Consider the following 23491-nt stretch of genomic DNA (forward strand, 5'->3'; position numbering starts at 1 on the left):
GCCACCTCATATATTGCTTAGTCGCTTGCTGCAGCCTCACCACTTAACCTTACCTGACCCATTAAGCTTTGCTAGTCTTGATACCTTTGGAAATGAGATTGCTGAGTCCTCCGTGGCTCACAGATTACTACAACACCAGTTGCAGGTACATGTAAAGGCTTATTAGATGTGAGCGCGATGCTTGTTCATTTGGAGTTACTTTCTCCTTCTTCGACGATCTAGGATGGGTTCCAGGTCGGCAGCCTCGGATAATAAGGATGGACGTCGTTCTTTTATCGTTTGTTATTGTCCGTAGTCGGACCCTGCTCTTCTACATGATGTTTATGTATTGTACTGATGTGACTCTGATGTAGCTTGTGGCGAGTGTAAGCCAATTCCATATACTCATCTTTTCAGTACTTGTACTTGTAACGATGTCCATTCTTGTGAAACGACGAGATGCGTTTCTATCCCTGTCGAGGCCCTCGCGCCTAAATAAGGATAGGACCACATCTTGGATGTTACATATTGTTCCCTGCATAATTAGCTCAATAAAAATGTTTTAACACGGGAGACAGAGTCACCACCTTTCATACCCCAACATGCCTAGCTGACCATCCTCGTCCAACGAGATGTCAGTCCCAAAGTTGTATCTCCCCGAGACATCGACTTTGCTCGGATCTCATCCGGTAAGCATATATGGCAGAAGGTATGACTACTGTCTCATGCGTCTCAACATGCAACATATGAGTTTCCTCACCATGCACTCACAAGCATGATTTTATCTTCACATAAAATATCATCAGCTTGTAACATAACAATCAAGTATTCCAAAGCAAGCAAACCACACAAAAACCAATGTATATCCAAGTTCAGAATGCTTGCCTCCAAAACTTTTGAAAGTTTTTGCTCCTCTCTCCAAATCCTATTTTGAAATTATTCTAATAGCACACAATTTAAAAATAGTACAAAAAGTTGTCTTAGAAATTTTTCAAATAAATACTAAACTAAACTAGATACAATTTGAAAGAGGTGAGAAAAATAATCAGTTCTTTTGGAATTTTATTTTAGAAACTAGGGTTAGTCAAAATCTGGTCAAAGCTCTGTTTTAAAACAAATCAAAAAATAAAAAAACGGTTCAGCACAAATACGCTTATGCGAGAAGGTAAACGTATCTGCCCGAATGCGCTTCCACTTAAGTGGGCGGTGGCGCTGTTCTTTCGCTGACGAGGGACGCCCGCTGACACGTTTGATTAGAGTCAAACCTGTCGTCTCCCTCCTCGTGCGCCCGTACGGAGGCTGGCTCCGGCGATGCGTGCCGGCGAATGGGGCCACCATTCGGGCATCCTAGGGCATCAACGCGTTCAGGGTCTCATGGTGGCTCGGGGGAGGGGCGGCATGGCCTCCAGGAGGCTCGGGAGCTCCGGCGACTACGAGACCAGGGGACGGCGATGCGGGCCAGCAAGGGGCCTCGCCCATAGTCCTTCTTTTGCTACGAAGAGAGGGGGAAAAGATCGCCAGGTCTGCGCAGTTCCAATCCAGAAGAAAGCGGCACCAGAGAGGCTCGACTGGCCGCGAATTTTGGTCGGAGGGGCGGCGGCCGAAACTTGCCGGAGACGGGGAAGACGGTGACTACCGGCTAAATTGGAGCTAGGGGAGAGTGGCTATGGCTTCATGGGAGCTTGAGAGCTACGCTTCGGTTTCGGGGCTCTATACATAGTCGTGGAGTGTCGGTGCCCGCGGCGGCCACGGATAACTCCGGCGACAGTGGCGAGGGGCGAGGTGGCGATGGCAGTAGGGGTCCGTGGACAAAATGTACGAACACAACATTCGTACCGGGGGATAGCTAGCGGGCTGGGGATGCTCGGGCGGCGCTGCCATGGGAGGGGCCAACTGTGGCCGACGGCAAGCCACCAAAGGCGCACGGACGGCTGCACTGTAGGGTTCCAGGCTGTCGCGTGACTCTGGCGAGCTGGAGGGGTCGTGGTGCGGCTTCTCAAGCGAGCAAAGGCCATGGGGCGGGGTTAGGTGGGATGCGGCAGCTCGGTTGCGCTGGCTGCAGAAGCCGCGCTTTGGAGCACCCTCTTGGCATGCCCCTGAGGTGCTCAACACAATGCCAGAGCATGCCAGGGCCTTTGGGTGCAGCTACAAACCTCCAGATCCACTGTTAGGGGTGGTATGGGGATAATGGACATGCTGGTTTTGTCCTAGGGGCAACTTCCGAGAACAATCTAAAATGGATGCCAAAACTGGGCATGGACACCAGGTGTTTGACAAAATGACCATGGTCTCTAGCAAGTCTTGCTAGCCACCAGTGTTTCCAGGTTGAGGTGTCTTTGGATGCTAACAAAGATGGCATAGTTAGATTGGGCAAAACAAAAACTTCCTATTGCAAAATTTGCAAAAGTGCAATCCTGGGCAGAAACAAAGTGATGCTATAACATGAACTCAAACAATTTAGATGGGGCTGAAATCCAGGACTTAAGGGTTTTGGAGGGTCCTCTGCAAACAGTAAAATTTTCAAAAGCTTTGGGCAAGAAAATAATAGTGTTACAGTGCCAACTGCAAAACTGATCCAGAATAGAAAATAGTATGTGGTGCTCAAAATTTTCAAAAGACAAAACTGGGTTTTTGAATAAAAGTGATTTATATTAACTCCTTGAGAACTCCAAATTTTTGTAGAATTTTTGAGAGAGTAAATCTAAGGGTTGTAGTTCAAAACACCAAACTGGACGAGAACACAAAATAAGATAATGTGCTCAAATAATTCAAAACACTTGTCAAAGTTTTTCCATAAAATTGATCCACGAACATAATAGGTCATCTCCAAGTTTTTGTGGAATTTTTAAAAGAAGTTATCAAATGGTTGCAGTTCAAATCAGGCTCTTAAAAGAATTAAGAAGTCATTTTTTAATAATGAAACTTGAGAGATTATTTATAAGAAGGCCTTTATTGAATTTACCAATTGAAGGGAAGAATGTTGACGCAAGGACTCAAAGCAAACCAGGCTTTTCAAAAAGTACAATTTAGGGGAGAAATTTTGATAATCCAGAGAAAAGAAGTGGACCTGAAATCAACAGAAAACCCAAAAATAAAATTTTAATTGATCATAGCCAAATTTTAATAAATAAAATCCTGATTAAATTTTTGGGGTGTTACATGGGATTTTGTAAAACAACAGCTTTGCTCACATGTAATGGTGTATTTATTCTGCGCTTCTTGTGTTTACAAACAGCATATCAAAATATTGCTGGCAGCTTAATGTTCAAAGCAGTGATTCTACTCATCAGGAAACCACTTTAATGATCTATTCCACTTCGTTATTTTGTACTCACTCTGTTCCTAAATATAAGTCTTTTTAGAGATTTCACTAGGGGACTACATACGGAGCAAAATGAGTGAATCTACAATCTAAAGTATGTCTGTATACATCCGTATGTAGTCTTTTAGTGAAACCTCTAAAAAGACTTATATTTAGGAATGGAGGGAGTATGATACAAAACCTTACTGCAAAGGCTTATGACGCTTCTAGCTTCTGTTTCGGCAAATGAAATCAGTGTTTTTATTGCCGCCTCAAAGTGTTTCAGCTTTTATATTTGCATATCGGGAGCTGAACTGGAAGATATGGCAGTTTCCTAGCCTAACAAGTCCTGCTTGTCATCTAATATCCTACTTGCTTCCCCAATTGCAAGGATTAGCTTAAGTTGCTTTTCTTGTTGTTCCTGCAAGATATATTACCGGGAGACTTCAGCAAAAGGTGCAAAACATATCTAATTCCATACAGGGGAATGCATTCACTGGAAAATGAACCAAAACACGGGAGAAAACATTACAGTTCTACAGAGTTAGTGCCACATGGGATGACTGGTACCGGTCCTAAGACCCAATGAACTTCATTGGCACCAGTCTTAAGATCGATAAGCATGACAAAGTTCGGGGTACATCTCCGAGGAGCGAGGATTGGCTGGCCATGGTGCCGGCGATGAGAGAAGGTTGGGGATGAGGATTGGATTTTTACTATTTTATTTTGTTCAACAGATAATCTGTATGACGACGATAGCTATGGTTATCCCTCAGATAGTTGTATGGGCAGGGATATGGACGCCACTTGTTGTTTTAGCCTTCTTAAGGCATTTATTAAACCTTACCTGTCTAAGATCTCTTGGAATTGTAGCTCCTAGGTACTCCCCATTCTGACTCAATACACGGATCATTCTTGCAAGCTTCTTTCTCCTGACTTGCCAGCAAACTATGTGTAATTCAGATCCTACGCTTTGCTGCCTGATGAACCTTCCTCGTCCATTGATCTGCCCTGATCTCGAAACATCCCGATGGTTGGCGCCAGCTATCGAGGTATTTTACGTCAATACTAACAGTAGTACTACAGAGAGTACGTGGAATTTGTAGTTGAGGGGACATCACGTCAGGAAACCAAGGGGTCTTGGACAAAGAACACAGAGACACAATATATACCCAGGTTCAGGCCTCCAAGATGGATAAAATCCGTATTTGCTGCTTGCTTCTCCTTTATATATGAAAATCGTGGTGTGGGCTAAACTAGGCGAAAGGAGCGGATCACCTAATACAGTACCCCTTGTATAGCTCTAGTTATGGAAGACTCCATGTCAGTGCGTGACGGCGTACAGGGATAGGAGTCAGACGTGGTGTTTATTTACAACACGTATCACTCTATCATACAGTGTTTTCCTTATCCTTAGTGTAGTCTGACCGAAAATCTCCGTTTCTACTTGGGTCGATGTGCTGTCCTTGCGCCTTGGGGGACATTGGAGTGTGATGAGGGTTAGGCCGTGGATAATTTGACTTATCATCGACCAAGAGTGATAGTAATAATAAACCATGTTGAAATGAGTATGGAATTGTCTAAAAAGCAAGTGTGCATACTTCTCTGTAAAAGGTTGGTAAGAGATGTCACCTGCATCGCATATAGAACCTTTTGTATCGAACTAATTTCTTTCTCAAGAAGATCTTCTTGCGCTGCTAGTATTCGAGTGGCTTCTGAATTCTTTTCGGCTAATGCTGCTGTCTGCAAGAACATAAAAAATTAAGTAATTTGCTGTCTGCAGGAACATAGAACACTAAGTAATGAAGCCAAATATATGCAGAAAAAAATCAAGCACGTGCCAGGAAAAATCAAGATAAATTGAAAATTATCCACCCTCCAAATCTTACCAGGACTGGAGGGAGGTAGGATTCCTTGAACTGATCTCTGGTCACATGTAGTGGACTAGGTATTTTTACTAATGTGTTAAAGGTAGCCATGCTTATGTTTAGCACCTTTCTGAACATGTTGATACATATATGTGACTGTAGGCAGTACATCACTATCTCAGTAAGAGCAGTATTATGTCGTAACAACATTCTTAACACCACATTATGACAATCGACAAGCTAAAGAAGTAAGAATGTTGCCAATGGTATGCTCAGCTGTTGCTAGATGCAGTTATTGAAAGAACCGGACTTAGTGTCCAATGATGATAATTGCTCAAATTTCTTTTTTATGCGAATACGCAAAGGTTCCTTATCTTTTGATTGATAGAAAAAAGAGTTTTACAGCATGGGATTACATACACTCGCTAAGTCATGTACACAAGAAGGCATGGTAGGAAGTGCAGAGCAAACAGATGGGGTTGCTCGTCCCCTAGGTCACTAGAGCTAACTCCCTGGGATAATTGCTCAAATTTCCAGGATGCAGTGTACGAGTGTACAATCTTGATAACAAGAAAGCACCAGGCACATTAACTAACTTACTAATTATGAATAGTCATACAAAGATTTTAATGCACAATTTGTATATATAGACTGAACAATTCATAGAGAAATGCTATTACGACAGAGCTTGGTAATGTTCACTAACTAATCTGTAATCATCATCTTTGGCAGCAGTATATTTACACTCGTACTAAAATTGAAGCAAAAAAATTCATGGATAATTTATGTACCTCACTGATAGGATCCCTCAGCGTCCTCCGCAGCACCCTAAACCTGACGCCGAGCTTCTCCACTGTTCTTGACAGCACTACAACGGCCGCCAACACACCCCGCACGCTCTCCTCCACCTTCTCGACCCTCCCCACCAAATCCACACCACCTGTGTCCGATGCGCCGGCGCCCGCGCCCACCCGGCAAAGTCGCTCCCATTGCTTCCGCCGGACCAGGACCCCGATCGCTACCGCCCCCACCAAGAGAACGTAATGCATGATGAACGTCCTCCCGCTCGCTAGAGCAGCGAACGGCTTGACTGGGCCGCCCCGCGCGACGACAAGGCGGACGGCGCAAACCGCGGAGCAGATGGCGGGCGGCGCGAGGCAGAGCAGCTCCGCGCCCGAGAGGAGCACGTCGAGGGTGGAGCCAGAGGGCTCGGCGCCTCCGCGGATGGATTCGCCTGCGAGAATGAGGAAAACTTTTAGCTCGAACTGAGGCGAGGAATGTGACCCACCGGGTGAGCTGTGGTGTGGTGTGCGGGTTACTGGACGAGCGGGCGCGAAGCGGCGTCGGCCATCGGGGTACGGGAGCTGGCGAGAGGCGAGGTGGTGGCGCGGAAGGAGAGCAAGTGAGACGGAGGTGGGTGCCGAGCGGGAACGGGAACGCGCGGACCGGCGGGAGGTGAGTGCGGTGCGGCATCAGCAGGGCGACTCTGTCGGGGAGGTCGTGCCTGTGTGGCCGTCGCGAACGGTGGCTGGCAACGATCAGGGACAATGAAACCGATCTGAGTTAAACGAAGCTCTCTCATATTCATCCGAGCACATCCGCCGTTGGATCCATTTACCTGGTGATATGGACCGCCGGATCTCGGCCAGGGTGGACATGAGCCGTTGGATGTTCTGTAAATGAACCTATATTTTCCTATATTTTTACAGATGTAGTGGTGGGCAATTTGATGATTTGCCTGGGGTAGAATGGGAATTTTATGTAACATAAAAGAGGCAACGCCCGTCATAGGAAACCTAGTCATCGCATGGTCCTGTCTCATTTCTCTCTCACTCTCTTGATCTCTTCTCCAAACCTTAACACCCGCTCCTCCACTCACACCCTTTCGTTCTCAGTGCTCAACACGAGATGCACAACCATTGTTGTCATCGGAGAGAAGCACGTTTTAATGACGGAGGATTCAACCATAGCCCGAGATTGAGGATGTTGTCCTTGACGTCACGCATGCGGTGGCGTGACTACCATGCCTTGCGAAGAGAGAGGCAAGCATGCCCCTTCTTCATAGGTACCAACTCATACATGCCCCTATCTCTTGAATTTGTTGATGATACCTTTATCTTTTGCTCAATGATGTCCACCGGTCGAGGGACAAGATAGAGTTGCCACTACCGCTGCTGCTGAAAGTGGTGGTCCTCCGATGTTATTCAAATATATGTTGATTGTTGTTGCACAAAGTTGTTCAAATGTCATGGCGTTCTATTCATAATACAATGATCTCACCCTTATATTCCTAATCATGTCAATCGATGCACTACATCCATCGTAAATTTGTATCAACCACATAATTTTTACATCTCTTGACATTAGTCTTTCTTCACGTTTAAATGGCTCGGGTGTAAAAAATCTTTCATCAACATATTCTGCAGGTTAATTATTTTGCTCATCCAGAACACTACATCAATGTTTTTTGTGAAAGAATTGCCACATACGCATTTGCCATTGGTATGGTCCGAAATGCATTGCTTGCATGCTATATTGTTTTGTTTTGGTATGTTTCTGTATATTGACATGATCTCTAATGGGAGATGATCCCTTCTAGCAGGTCGGCTGAAGTTTTAGCCGGACTCGTGCTACGCGTATGATCGGTATGGATTGAACACGTATGATCCACCTTTTTCTCGAGGTTGCGCACCACTCTTCCCCCAAACTTATACGTTCGATGTATTTTTCTTCTCCTACTCGTCTTCTATACTCGTACCTTGCCTTATCCCCTCACCCACCATCCCGCAGCGCGCGCAAGGTTGTGTCACTGTTGCTGCACGTGCCCGGCCACAGCTACCTGCCGCCGCAAGCCAGTACGGAGACACGATGAGGTGATGTTGCTTTTTTTAATTAATCTCGCAATGCCTCCTCCTGTTCTGACCAAGGGGTTGCCGGCCCGAGATGCTACGACCCGTCGGCGTTGATGCTCGAAGCATTGTCCCCAGATGCAACGACCCCGCAGGCGTGGATACTAGAACGGCCGTTGGGATGCTGGGTCTCCCCGGCGGTGATGCTATAGCCTACACGGGCGGTTGCTACAACCTCATGCCGACGAGCCGCAACCCGCATGGGCGGGGCTGGCAAGCTACAACCCAACAATGGTGCAGGTGCTACAACCTCACGGTGACAAGTTGCAACCAACACGGACGGGTGCTACATCCGATGGCCCAGCGATGTGCAATCGTCACACCGACAAGGTACAACCACTAGTGGGCAAGCTGCAATAGACACGGGGTGGTGCTATGACCTGACTCAAATCATCGGTGAGAGTGAGAACATAACGATAGCCACCGCGAGCTTCAACGTTCATTGGACCACACACATCAGTATGTATTATTTCCAATAAGTCGGTTGCTCTCTCCATTATTCCTGAGAATGGAGTCTTAGTCATCTTGCCCATGAGGCACGGTTCGCATGTGTCAAATGATTCAAAGTCAAGAGACTCTAATACACCATCAATATGGAGCTTCTTCATGCGCTTAACACCGATATGATCAAGGCGGCGGTGCCACAAGTATGTGGGACTATCATTATCAACTTTACATCTTTTGGTACTCACACTATGAATATGCGTAACATCACGGTCGAGATTCATCAAGAATAAACCATTCACCAGCGGAGCATGACCATAAAACATATCACTCATATAAATAGAACAACCATTATTCTCTGACTTAAATGAGTAGCCGTCTCGCATTAAGCAAGACCCTGATACAATGTTCATGCTTAAAGCTGGTACTAAATAACAATTATTAAGGTTTAAAACTAATCCCGACGGTAGATGTAGAGGTAGCATGTCGACAGCGATCACATCGACCTTGGAATCATTCCCGACGCGCATCGTCACCTCGTCCTTGGCCAGTCTCCGCTTACTCCGCAGTTCCTGCTTTGAGTTGCAAATGTGAGCAACAGCACCGGTATCAAATACCCAGGAGCTACTACGAGTGCTGGTAAGGTACACATCAATAACATATATATCACATATACCTTTAACGTTGCCGGCCTTCTTGTCCGCTAAGTATTTGGGGCAGTTCCGCTTCCAGTGACCCTTTCCCTTGCAATAGAAGCACTCAGTCTCAGGCTTGGGTCCATTCTTTTTCTTCTTCCCGGCATCTGGCTTACCGGGCGTGGCAACAGCTTTGCCGTCTTTCTTGAAGTTCTTCTTACCCTTGCCCTTCTTGAAACTAGTGGTCTTGTTGACCATCAACACTTGATGCTCTTTCTTGATTTCTACTTCTGCAGACTTGAGCATCGAGTACAACTCGGGAATGGTCTTCTCCATCCCTTGCATGTTGTAGTTAAGCACAAAGCCTTTGTAGCTTGGTGGGAGAGACTGGAGGATTCTGTCAATTATAGCATCATCCGGAAGTTCGACTCCAAGTGAAGTCAGACGACCGTGTAACCCAGACATTTTGAGTATGTGCTCACTGACAAAACTGTTATCCTCCATCTTACAGCTAAAGAACTTGTCGGAGACTTCATATCTCTCGACACGGGCATGAGCTTGAAAAACTAGCTTCAGCTCTTGGAACATCTCATATGCTCCGTGTTGCTCAAAACGCCTTTGGAGCCCCGTTTCTAAACTGTATAACATGCCACACCTAACCAGAGTGTAGTCATCACTCCGCGTTTGCCAGACGTTCAGAATGTCCTGGGCTGCTGCGGGAGCGGGAGGGTCACCTAGCGGCGCATCAAGGACATAAGCCTTTTTAGCTGCTTCAAGGATGAGCTTCAAGTTATGAACCCAGTCCGCATAGTTGCTACCATCATCTTTCAGCTTGTTTTTCTCTAGGAATGCGTTGAAATTGAGGTTGACGTTGGCCATCTACAATATTTAAAAGACAACTTTTAGACTAAGTTCATGACAATTAAGTTCATTTAATCAAATTAAGTATGAACTCCCCACTTAAATCAACATCCCTCTAGTCATCTAAGTGATACATGATCCATGTTGACTAACCCGTGTCCAATCATCACGTGAGACGGACTAGTCACCATGGTGAGCAACTTCATGTTGATCGTATTCAACCATACGACTCATGTTTGACCTTTCGGTCTCTTGTATTCGAGGTCATGTCTGTACATGCTAAGCGCGTCGAGTCAACCTAGGTGTTTCGCGTGTGTAAATCTGGCTTACACCCGTTGTATGCGAACGTTAGAATCTATCACACCCGATCATCACGTGGTGCTTCGAGACAACGATCCTTCGCAACGGTGCACACTTAGGGGAATACATTCTCGAAATTTTAAGAGGGATCATCTTATTATGCTACCGTCGTTCTAAGCAATAAGATGAAAAACATGATAAACATCACAATGCAATCATATAGTGACATGATATGGCCATTATCATCTTTGCCCTTTCGATCTCCATCTTCAGGCATCGCATGATCATCATCGTCACCGGCGTGACACCATGATCTCCATCATCGTGTCTCCGTGAAGTCGTCACGCCAACTACTACTATCACTACTACTACAACTAACCGTTAGCAATGAAGTAAAAGTAGTAAGCACATGGCGTTGCATCTCATACAATAAATTAAGACAACTCCTATGGCTCCTGCCGGTTGTCATACTCATCGACATGCAATTCGTGAAACCTATTACAATAACATGATCATCTCATACATCATACATGCAACATCACAACTTTGGCTATATCACATCACATGTCAAACCCTGTAAAAACAAGTTAGACGTCCTCTAATTGTTGTTGCAAGTTTTACGTGGCTGATTTGGGTTTCTAGCAAGAACGCCTTCTTACCTACGTGACAGCCACAACGATGATATGCCAAAGCTATTTACCCTTCATAAGGACCCTTTTCATCAAATCCAATCCGACTAGAGTAGGAGAGACAAACACCCGCTAGCCACCTTTATGCACGGTGTGCATGTCTGTCGGTGGAACCAGTCTCACGTAAGCGTACGTGTAAAGTCGGTCCGGGCCGCTTCATCCCACAATACCGCTGGAAAAGAATAATACTAGTAGCAGCAAGCAAATTGACAAATCATCGCCCACAACTTTTGTGTTCTACTCATGCATAGAATCTACGCATAGAAAACCTGGCTCGGATGCCACTGTTGGGTAACGTAGCATAAATTCAAAACATTTCTACGCATATTCAGATCTTCCTATGGAGAGACCAGCAACGAGAGAGGGGTGAGTGCATCTTCATACCTTTGAAGATCGCTAAGCGTAAGCGTTGCTAGAACGCGGTTGATGGAGTCGTACTCGCAGCGATTCCGATAGCGGTGTGATTCCGATCTAGTGCCGAACTACGGCACCTCCGCGTTCAACACACGTGCAGCCCGGTGACGTCTCCCGCACCTTGATCCAGCAAGGAGGAGGGAGAGGTTGGGGAAGAACTCCAGTAGCACGACGATGTGGTGTCGATGGAGAGACGAGGTCTCCCGGCAGGGCTTCGCCAAGCACCGGCAGAGAGGAGGAGGAAGAAGGGCAGGGCTGCGCCGAGAGAGAGAGAGAGAAAACCGTGTCCAAAACAGCCCCGAAACCTCAACTATATATAGGGGGAGGGGAAGGGGGCACAGCCCTTAGGGTTCCCACCCCCAAGGGGTGCGGCAGCCCCAGATGGGAGAGGGGGCGGCGGCCAGGGCAGGGAGGAGGGGTGGTGCGCACCCCTGGTGGGCCTTAGGCCCACCTGGCTTAGGGTTTGCCCCCCCCTTCCCTCTCCCCTGCGCATTGGGCTGAGTGGGGAGGCGCACCAACCCACCTAGGGGCTGGTTCCCTTCCCCACTTGGCCCATCTAACCTCCCGGGGTCGTTGCCCCCTTTCGGTGGACCCACGGGGCCACCTCCGGTGGTCTCGGTGATCTCGGTACGTTACCGGTGATGCCCGAAACACTTCCGGTGTCCGAAACCATCCGTCCTATATATCAATCTTTACCTCTGGACCATTCCGGAGCTCCTCGTGACGTCTGGGATCTCATCCGGGACTCCGAACAATGATGTCAAGGATTCAATCAATCCCGTATACAATTCCCGTTGTCTGTCGGTATAGTACTTGCCCGAGATTCGATCGTCGGTATACCTATACCTTGTTCAATCTCGTTACCGGTAAGTCTCTTTACTCGTTCTGTAGTACGTCATCGTGTGACTAACTGCTTACTCACATTGAGCTCACGATGATGTTCTACCGAGTGGGCCCAGAGATACCTCTCCGTCACACAGAGTGACAAATCCCGATCTCGATTCGTACCAACCCAACAGACACTTTCAGAGGTACCCGTAGTGCACCTTTATAGTCACCCAGTTACGTTGTGACGTTTGATACACCCAAAGCACTCCTACAGTATCCGGGAGTTGCACAATCTCACGGTCGAAGGAAAAGACACTTGACATTAGAAAAGCTTTAGCATACGAACAATACGATCTAGTGCTATGCTTAGGATTGGGTCTTGTCCATCACATCATTCTCCCAATGATGTGATCCCGTTATCAATGACATCTAATGCCCATGATCAGGAAACCATGATCATCTATTGACTAACGAGCTAGCTAACTAGAGGCTTGCTAGGGACACATTGTGATATATTTATTCACACATGTATTACTGTTTCCTGTTAATATAATTATAGCATGAATAATAGACGATTATCATGAACAAGGAAATATGATAATAACCATTTTATTATTGCCTCTAGGGCATATTTCCAACAAAATCAACACGCCACAGTTGCACGTTTAAGTGACACCACGGAAAAGGCATAAGTAATAAATCAAGAGGCCACAGTCGGGCGTTTAAGCGACAACACAGACATGGCATAAATAATAAATCAATACGCCACAGTCGGGCGTCTAAGCGACACCACGGAAAAGGAAGAAGTATTTCAATAACAACAAGTGAATATCCGGGTGGTACAACCAACCTACACGACACTCAAAACAACCAAGGTTTCAACAGGTTAGTTGTAAACGTCACAGTCGTATAATCAAAAGTAAGAGTTCTCATAAATAATATTTTCTTCTCTAGAGACCAACACGATGACCGACACTTGACCTGTCAACCAGTCATCCTTGACCGTGGATGCGGCTACTCGAATAGTTTTGACTCTATAGAGGGTGTACTCTTTACCCACAGCCAACAGGTTTCAATAGTCACAAGGACTAATCCCATGTACAGTATTTTAGAAGTAAACACACATAACCAGACACACCCATTTTTACCCAGCGAGGCCCGTAATCACCCGGACTACGCTTCAAGGAAAAACTATAAGACAAGAAGGCCAACATCCTCAAATAGCATGGGATCAAACTTATACTGCGCGCTACTAAGGGGTGCCCCCCTCTCGGCCCCAGGTTGGAAACACAAATGCCCCCTGACCGGATGACTAGCATTATTCCAGGGCCATGGAACCTTCACCCGACCCCTCTACTTCGTGTGCACATGGCAATAGGATCACAACTTACTAAACCTTATTCCCTTTCGTGAAGAACTGTGGCAACACAAAAATTAAGGTGACATACTGGCAAGACTCGATCTATGCCGATACTGGAGGTATTAATTTTTTCATATACTCGCATGCATCCGGCATGACCAGGCATCACCTATTACACGGTGTTAACTTAACCATGCATGAAACCATACCACATGTCATGCTATAAATTTAATATGCATCAAGTTTATCAAGCAATCATGTGAGAAAACATCACATCAAATGTTAAAACATGCTTGCCTGGGTCGACGAAGTCGGAGGTAGACTCGGTGAGGTGGACAACAACGTTTGCTCCTTTAGTATCTATGCCACACGGATATGACATATACATAAATACCGTGCACATAGAAAAGTTTTCCCAAAATATTTTTAATTCAATATCATAAAAAACTAGACAAAAATGAATTTGTTAGAAAAATAATCAACTCAAAATCAATTTTTGTTTAACAGTTATAAGCAAAATACTCCCAAGGACCTATCTATGATAAATAGAAAAGTCTCCAGGGTTTAGACTGGGAAAATAAAAAAAAATTGGGGGAAATACGCCGGCAAGAGGAGAAGGCGTATATAGGCGAAAGTGTTTAAAAAACAGTTTAAAAGTGAAGAACCTGACTTGCGGGCCCTTCATGTCAGGTTTGGAAACGGCACCAACGACACACGACCCGTGACGATCCACGACAGATCAAGAGGGAGGGATAGCACAAGCACACTCACGGGGTTCTTCCGCGACGATAGGTGGTGGAATGGGTCGTCAACGAGCACCACATCTACGTTAACCTCCACTTTGGCCGATGGCGGTGTCGGGTGCAGGTGGATCTCGTTGGAGAGACCTGCATCCGCCAAATTGGAGGATGGTTCAGAACGACTACTTCACTAGGAGGCTATGCCCGGGGTTAGGGCTGCGGGCATCCACTCACGAGGGTGAATTTTGCCAGATGCCAAGGCGGATCGGCGGCTGGAGACGGGGAAGAAGACCTTCTCGAGGTCCTTCACGAGGCTGGGCGTGGTTCTGGGTGCTGGTGGACAGAGGTGCTGGTTGAGGGAGGCTCGGGGTCTCCTATTTATAGGTAGCCGATGGGAGTGTCATAATGGAGCCATCTGTGGCACGGATCACTGCGAGCCAGAGGGTTAGCAAGAGGTTACGATGGCTGGGACAACTACAACAAGGTCTGGGGGTCTCATTTCTCACCTAAATGAGCTCAATGCTCTGCTAAGGCTGTGACTCATCGGGACGGCGCTCACGGGTGTGATGGCCGCAATCGGTGCGCTCTAGCGCGTCCAGGCCACGGCGACGGTTTTGCGGAGCGGGGCAACAGGATGTAGGCTGCGCAAGGCCATGCAGAGCTAGTAAGGTGATGGATAGCATCGGCCAGCTGGTCCCGCTCACCGTCATCAGGCTCGGGTGGAACAATGTCGCTGGGAACGCTAGCACTGGCAAGCCAGCTCACCACCGATGCCGAGGTGCGTCCAAACGAGTGTGCATCGCAAGGGATAATGTGACATCCTCAGCTTTTGCTACAATAATGCATGTAATTAAGCTACATTAAACCTATGCAATGAATGCCACGTCATCTGTTCCTATCGTTGATCTCGCATTAGTTCAAAACAATCCGGATTTAAATTTTAAAATAAAGTCGAACGAGAAAAGTTTTTGAATGTTAAAATAAAAATGTCAGAGGAGTTATAAAAGTCCCCTAATAAATTATAAAAGTGAATCGGGCATTTTTGAAATTATTTATAATTTCTATATATTTAAAACAGAAGCTATATATAAAAAAATAAATGAAAGAAAGTAATTTAAAAAAAAAGAAAAAGAAAAAAACCAAAAGCCCCTTGCCCAACTGGGCCAAAGTGGCCCAGCCGGCCACCCCCCATTCGGCCCACCCACCTGGGGGTATAAGACCCCCAGGGGGAAACCCTAGCGCCCAGCGCTCCCTCCTGCTGTCGCGAGAAAGGGACGAGGGCAACCCCCTCGTCAGCCCACACCCCTCGTCACCTACCACCCCACGACCCCCACCAACCCACCTCGTCACCCGCTCCCCCTGGCGACCGACTCCCTCCCGTCGCCCGTTCCTCCCCTCCCGTCGCTCCCATCTCTTCCCTACATTCCTCAGGGTATCATGGACCGAAAGAAGCGTGAGTTCCGCAACCTTGTCCAGGGCAACAAGACTGTGGATGCTTATCAGCGGGAATTTCTGGACTTATCTCGCTATGCTGAAGAAGACATTGCAACGGATGCACGCAGACATGAGAAGTTCCGTGAGGGCCTTCACCCTGATATCAAGCTGCCACTCCTTGTTCAGGACTATGCTGATTTCGCCACCATGGTGAACAAGGCTATTCGGGTTGAGACTGGTCTGCAGGAATACAAGGATAGCAGCAAGCGCAACCGTGACATGGGCTCATCTTCGGGATCATTTGCACAGAAGCGGAAGATCTGGATTCCCAACAACATGTACCATGCACCTGCTCCTGCTGTCAGGCCGCCCTATGCTACACCTCGCCTGCCTCCTCCACCACCTAGGCAACCGAGGCTTCCAGCTCCACCGCCTCGAGTTCCTCCTTCCCGTCCTAAGGACGAGCTGTGCTTCAAGTGTGGCCGTGCAGGTCACCGTGCTAGAGACTACATGCAGAATCTGAATCAGCTGGCACTTCCCTCAATTGGCAGTGGCAACAACCAGAACCACAACTACAATGCCAAGCCTGCTTATGTTCGTGGTCAGGCCAACAACATTGATATGGGTCAAGCTCAAGACCAGCCTGCTACCGTGATGGGTACACTTCTCGTTAACTCGGTACCTGCTTCTGTATTGTTTGATACCGGAGCATCACATTCCTTTATGTCGGAAAAATTTGCACACATGCATGACATTAGGAGCGAAGAGATGAATATCCCGATATTGGTAAACACCCCCGGGGGCGAGTGCCGAAACTCTGTGGTTTGCCCCCACGTTTCGGTTGAAATTGAAGGATTATAATTCCTTGCCAACCCCATCCTACTAAAGTCATCCAACATTGATCTCATACTGGGGATGGACTGGTTAAAAGCTCATACGACATCGATCGTTTGTGCCACCAAGACCGTCCACCTCCTACACCATTCAGATGAATTAATAAGCTACCATGCTCATCTCGTCCGAAATGCCGAGGCACGGCTATATGCCTTGAATGCATTAAATGCGTCGCCTCTTGAAGGGATTGAAAACATTCCAGTGGTCTGAGAATTCCAAGATGTCTTTCTAGAATAACTTCCGGAGATTCCCCCTGCTTGAGCTGTCGAGTTTGTCATTGACTTGGTACCCGGTACCACTCCTATCGCCAAGCGTCCTTATAAAATGCCACCACATGAACTTCTTGAACTTAAGCAGGAAATTGACAACTCGCTTCGTGTGGGTTTCATTCGTCCGAGTTCCTCTGCTTGGGGAGCACCTTCTCTCTTTGTTAAGAATAAGGATGTGACTAGTCGGTTGGTTCAAGACTGTCGTCCTATCAACCAGGCCACTATTCAAAACAAATATCCTCTCCCTCGGATAAATGATCTGTATGATCAACTTGCTGGTTCCACCGTCTTCTCTAAGCTCGACTTGAGGTTGGGATACCACCAGATCTGTGTTCGCAAGGAGGATATTCCAAAGACCGCCTTTGTTACTCGTTATGGATCATATGAGTACACCGTCATGTCCTTCGGCTTAACCAATGCACCGGCAACCTTCTCTCGATTGATGAATTATATATTCATGGACTACGTCGACAAATTTGTCGTGGTATATCTGGATGATATTCTGGTATTTTCGAAGAATAAAGAAGAACATGCCGAACATCTTCGTCTTGTACTGGATAAGCTTCGGGAGCATAAACTCTATGCGAAGTATTCCAAATGTGAATTCTAGCTGGACGAAGTGACATACCTTGGTCATGTGATTTCCAAGGATTTCCCGAACGAATCCAAGCTATTCTTGACTGGACTCCCTCGAAGAATGTCAAGCAACCCAGAAGTTTTCTCAGACTCGCCAACTATTGCCGTTGATTCTTCGAGAACTTCTCCAAGATTGCGAAGCCCTTAACCAATCTGCTTCACAAAGGTGTTAAGTATGAGTGGACTGATAAATGTCAGGAAAGTTTCTAGGCACTCAAGGACAAACTGACATCCGCTCCGGCACTTTCTCCTCCAAATACAAAAAGGGATTTCGTCATATATTGTGATGCTTCTCGTCAAGGAATAGGTTGTATCCTTACGCAGGATCGCAAGGTGATTGCTTATGCCTCACGTCAGCTGCGTGCTCCTGAAGAGAACTACCTAGTTCATGATCTCGAACTTGCCGCAGTTATTCATGCACTGAAAGAATGTCGACAATACCTTGTCTTTAATCATTGTGAAATCTACACCGACCATCAATGTCTGAAGTACTTGTTCACTCAACCGGAGCTAAATCTACGTCAACAAAGATGGATGGAGCGTATAACAGATTTTGAGTGTAGTATATCATATACCCTCGGGAAGGCTAACGTAATGGCTGATGCCTTGAGTCGCAAGTCATACTGCAACCACCTCCAGGTTCATAAGGTTCACGATCGCTTGCAAGAGGAATTCCGTAAGCTGAACCTCCATATTGTTCCTAAGGGTTACCTTGTTCCCCTTCCTGAAGAGCATCGAAAGATGAACCTTCATGTTGTTAACCAGGGTTCCCCCAGTAACCTGGTTGTTGAACTAGATCTTGTGGGCACCATCAAGACTCTGCAATGCTTTGACGATGATGTCAACATGATTAAAAGCTATATTACGAAGGGTAAACCCTCCCTTTTCACTGTTGCTGAAGATGACGCCTTGTACTTCAAGGGTCGCCTATTCGTCCCAAATAAGAAGAAAAATCTCAGAATGACCGGAGAGGTGATGAAAGAAGCTCATGACACACCATTGTCTATTCACCCGGGTAGTACCAAGATGTACCAAGACATCCGACAAAGATTCTGGTGTCCCAATATGAAACAAGACATTGCATGCTATGTGGTAGAATGTGATATTTGCTGGCGTATCAAAGCAGAACATCAAAAGCCTGCTGGAACTCTGCAACGTATCTCTATTCCTGAGTGGAAATGGGACCATGTTGAAATGGACTTTGTCACTGGTTTTCCCAAATCTCAGAAAGGTAATGATGCTATTCTCGTCGTCATTGACCGACTGTCCAAAGTTGCCCATTTCCTGGCCATCAAAGAAACAATTAATGCGAGTCAACTGGTAGATCTTTATATGTCAAGGGTTGTTTCACTTCACGGTATTCCATTGGTGATCAGCTCGGACCGTGGCAGCTTGTTCACTTCAAAATTCTCGGAAATTTTTCAGAAAGCTATGGGGACTCATCTGTCCTTCAGCACTGCATTTCATCCTCAATCCCAGGGACAAGTTGAACGAGTCAACCAAATTCTCGAGGACATGCTTCGAGCTTGTGCCATTTCTTTCGATAAGAAATGGGGGGAATCTCTCCCGTATGCCGAATTCTCTTACAACAATAGCTATCAAGCTAGTGTGGAGATGGCCCCTTTCGAAGTATTGTATGGACGAAGGTGTCGAACTCCTCTGAATTGGTCAGAAACTGGGGAACGATCACTTTTCGGTCCGGATATTATTCAACATGCCGAAGATCAAGTCCGCATTATTCATGAGAATCTGAAGGGTGCTCAGTCTCGTCAGAAGAGTCAGTATGACCGTCATGATCAAGATATGGTCTATCAACCTGGCGAAAAGGCTTATCTTCGTGTCACACCAACGAGAGGTGCACATCATTTTGGGATCAAGGGCAAGTTAGCTCCTTGCTATATTGGTCCTTTCACTGTTCTCGAAAGGCGTGGAAAAGTGTCTTATCAATTGGAACTGTCGGCGAACCTTTCTCAGGTTCATGATGTCTTCCATGTGTCTCAGCTTCGCCGCTGCTTCAAGGAACCTATTCGAGCAGTGGATCGTGATATGCTTGAGCTGCAACAAGACCTTTCTTATAAAGAGCATCCGGTTCGCATTCTCGACCAGGCTGAACGTCAGACTCGTCGCGAATTCACCAAGTTCCTTAAAGTGCAATGGTCAAATCATTCTGAAGATGAAGCCACTTAGGAACGCGAGGATCATCTTCGTGATGAATACCCCGAGCTCTTTCCTTCTACCTCTTAATTCTCGGGGTGAGAATTCTTGTTAGTAGGGGAGAGTTATGACATCCTCAGCTTTTGCTACAGTAATGCATGTAATTAAGCTACAGTAAACCTATGCAATGAATTCCACATCACCGTGTTCCTATCGTTGATCTCGCGGTAGTTAAAAACAATTAGGATTTAAATTTAAAAATAATGTCAAACTAGAAAAGTTTTTGAATGTTAAAATAAAAATGTCGGAGGAGTTATAAAAATCCTCTAATAAATTATAAAAGTGAATCGGGCATTTTTGAAATTATTTATGATCCCTATATATTAAAACAGAAGCTATATATAAAAAAGTAATTTAAAAAAGGAAAAAGAAAAAACAAAAGCCCCTGGCCCAACTAGGCCAAAGTGGCCCAGCCGGCGACCCCCATTCGGCCCACCCACCTCGGGGTATAAGACCCCCACGGGGGGAAACCCTAGCGCCCAGCGCTCCCTCCTGCCGTCGCTAGAAAGGGACGAGGGCAACCCCCTAGTCAGCCCACACCCCTCGCCACCTACCGCCCCACGACCCCCACCAACCCACCTCGTCACCCGCTCCCCCCTGGCGATCGACTCCCTCCCGTCGCTAGTTCCTCCCCTCCCGTCGCTCCCATCTCTTCCCTCGTCTCACATCCCCATCCAGCGCCACCACCCCGCGAGCCCCTGCTCCCTGCTGCCCCTCGGCGCCTCCTCCTCCTTGCCTCACACCGTCGCCGTCCGCGCTGCCGTCACCCCGCGCCGTCCCCGCGCCGGAGCCACGCCGGGGGGCTGCACCGGCGCCCTCGGCCAAGCGCCTCCTGCAGCAACCGGCCGACTGCGTCACCGGTCGCACCTCCGCTGACGCCATCTCCACCATCCCATCAATGCCGGATCCACCAGATCCTCCTCCTCAACCTCCTCCCCGCCGGTCTACCTTTACATCGAGCCTCTGCTTCCCCGTCAACGGTGGTGAGGCTCCGGGCCCCGGCCACCCCCTTCTCTTTTCCCCCGTTCCGTTTCCGTTCCGGCAAACACCGCCTCGTTCCGGCGCCGTTGAGCTCCTGTAGGTGGAGGTGGAGGTTGCCTCCTCTCTCTCTCTGTTGAGAGAGAGATGAACAGAGAATTAGCACAGAGGGAAAAGAGATGATTGATAGAGAAAAGAAAAGAAAAGTGGATGTATTAGATGCACGTATGTATTATGTATGTATGTGTGTATGTATTGTGTATGCATGCATGTACATGGAAGAAAGTAAATACATTATGTTTATGTATGAATGTAAAGATGCGTGTGTGTGTGTAAGTTGTGGTGTGGCCAATGCCACTTACCGATGGGGCCAACCTCCCACTCCCACTGACAGGGAGGCCCCACACAACCCGTGTTAAAATAATAATAATAAAATAATATAAAGTAATATAAATATATATATTGTTTTATTAATAAAATAAATAAATAGATAATTAGATATATTATTTAATTAATTAGTTAATTAAGTAAATAGATTAATTAGATAATCTGTTCATTAGGATAATTAGTTTATCCTATTAGAGTATGACACGTGGGCCCCCACTAAATTAATATGATTAATTAATATTTAACCTTAATTAATAAATTGTGTCTATGACACATGGGACCCACTCGTTAGTTGATCAGTCAACTGCTGATGTCAGCATGACATCATGCTGATGTCATAAAAGCAACTAGTTGAATTAATTAAATCTAATTTTAAATCCTAAACATTAATAAAACTTTAAAAATTAATATAATATAATTCGTAAGTCTGATCAAAATATTTACAACATGAAAGTTGATCAGCAGAACGAGACGAACATACGCGGTCAATTCGTTTGTCACGCGTCCCTAGCATAGCAAACATGGAACTTTTCCATCGTTTTCAGTCTGACACGTAGTAGCCAGAGACCCGAGAAATATCATCTGATATTTTCCCGACCTATCTAGTCTATGACGGATGTTACTCTGTTAGCACATGCCTAGCCTGCATATTGCCATGTCATGGTTAGTGTTGCGCCCGTTGCTGTTATTTATTGTTTCTCCCCCCTATTCTTACCGGTAGACCCCGAGACTAACGCTGCTGCCGGGTACATCTACGACCCTGTCGATCAGCCCTTTGCCGCAGAGCAATAAGGCAAGCAAACCCCCCTTGATCATTCCTATATCACCTATGTCTTTCTTCCTACTGCTTGCATTAGAATTTTGCTACTCTTGTAGTTAGCTCCTATATGTGATGCATAGCCTAATTTTTTATGAACTGCGACTTTCAGTACCGCACTTTAAACTGTTTAGTATAGGTGGAGTATGCTACTGCAACAAAAGACCTTCCAATGGCGCCAGAAACACGTGCTGACGGGAGACTGTTCTTGTATTGATTCTCCTTAGCAACGGCACCAGGAATCCTTGTGCTACGGCTACACCTTTAGGGACTTCCTAGGCAAATATGCAAAGGATTTCCCCGTGGCCTTGGAGCCTTGCGTTGGTGTTCTCTCGAAGCAGAAAGGGTGATGTAGCGCAGCGGTGGTAAGTATTTCCCTCAGTTTTGAGAACCAAGGTATCGATCCAGTGAAGGAGTATCACAAGTGCCTGCACAAACACAAAGAACCTGCTCCCAACGCTATGAAGGGGTTGTCAATCCCTTACAAATTGTTCACAAAGTGAGAACTGAAAGCAACAAACTCACAAAGCAAAGTAAAAGCGGAGGTGTAAACGATAGATGTGAATAGACCCAGGGGTCGTAGTATTTACTAGTGGCTTCTCTCATGAAAGCAAGTAGACGGTGGGTGAACAAATTACTGTCGAGCAATTGATAGAACCGCACAAAGTTGTGACGTCATCTATGGCAATGATTATATCTATAGGCATCACATCCAAAACAAGTTGACCGATACTTTCTGCATCTACTACTATTACTCCACACGTCGACCGCTATCCAGCATGCATCTAGTGTATTAAGTCCGAAAGAATAGAGTAACGCTTTAAGCAAGATGACATGATGTAGATGGACAATCTCATATCAACGACAGAGCCCACCTTGTTACCCTTGATGGCAACTACTCAATGTGTGCCTTGCTGCCCCTACTGTCACTGGGAAAGGTCACCACATGGTAAGAACCCAAAACCAAGCACTTCTCCCATTGCAAGAATCATAGATCTAGTTGGCCAAACAAAACCCAAGACTCGGAGAGACTTACAAGGATATCAAATCATGCATATAAGAAATCAACAAAGACTCAAATATATATCATAGATAATATGATTAGAAATCCACAATTCATCGGATCTCGACAAACACACCGCCAAAGAAGATTACATCGGATAGATCTCCACGAAGATCATGGAGAACTTTGTATGGAAGATCCAAGAGAGAGAAGAAGCCATCTAGCTACTAACTACAGAACCGTAGGTCTAAAGTGAACTACTCACAAGTCATTGGAGGGGCGATGATGATGATGAAGAAGCCTCCCAACTCCAAAGTCCCCTCTGGCAAGGCGCCGGGAAGGGTCTCCAGATGAGATCTCGCGGAAACGGAAGCTTGCGGCGGCGGAAAAGTATTTTCGTGGCTCCCCTGGATTTTTTCTGATTTTTAGGGAATATATAGGCGCAAGATCTAGGTCAGGGGGGCGCCAGGGAGGCCACAAGCCTGCCCACCGCCGCCTCCCCCTGGTGGCGGAGTGGGGGCTTGTGGCTGC

At 46.4% G+C, this 23491-nt stretch overlaps 1 protein-coding gene across 1 annotated transcript; it reads right to left on the reverse strand.

The window, feature by feature from the left end:
* Positions 1–3517: 3517 nt before the first annotated feature.
* LOC123412898 lies at positions 3518–6698 on the reverse strand. Its single transcript, XM_045105858.1, has 4 exons — positions 6468–6698; positions 5940–6382; positions 4913–5023; positions 3518–3701 (listed from the first exon to the last, which is right to left on the reverse strand). Exons 1-4 carry the CDS (start codon positions 6619–6621, stop codon positions 3615–3617), a joined length of 795 nt encoding a protein of 264 aa, XP_044961793.1. The 5' UTR covers positions 6622–6698; the 3' UTR covers positions 3518–3614.
* Positions 6699–23491: the final 16793 nt, after the last annotated feature.

The sequence above is a fragment of the Hordeum vulgare genome, chromosome 7H (assembly GCF_904849725.1).
Source record: "Hordeum vulgare subsp. vulgare chromosome 7H, MorexV3_pseudomolecules_assembly, whole genome shotgun sequence".
Taxonomy (NCBI): Eukaryota; Viridiplantae; Streptophyta; class Magnoliopsida; order Poales; family Poaceae; genus Hordeum; species Hordeum vulgare.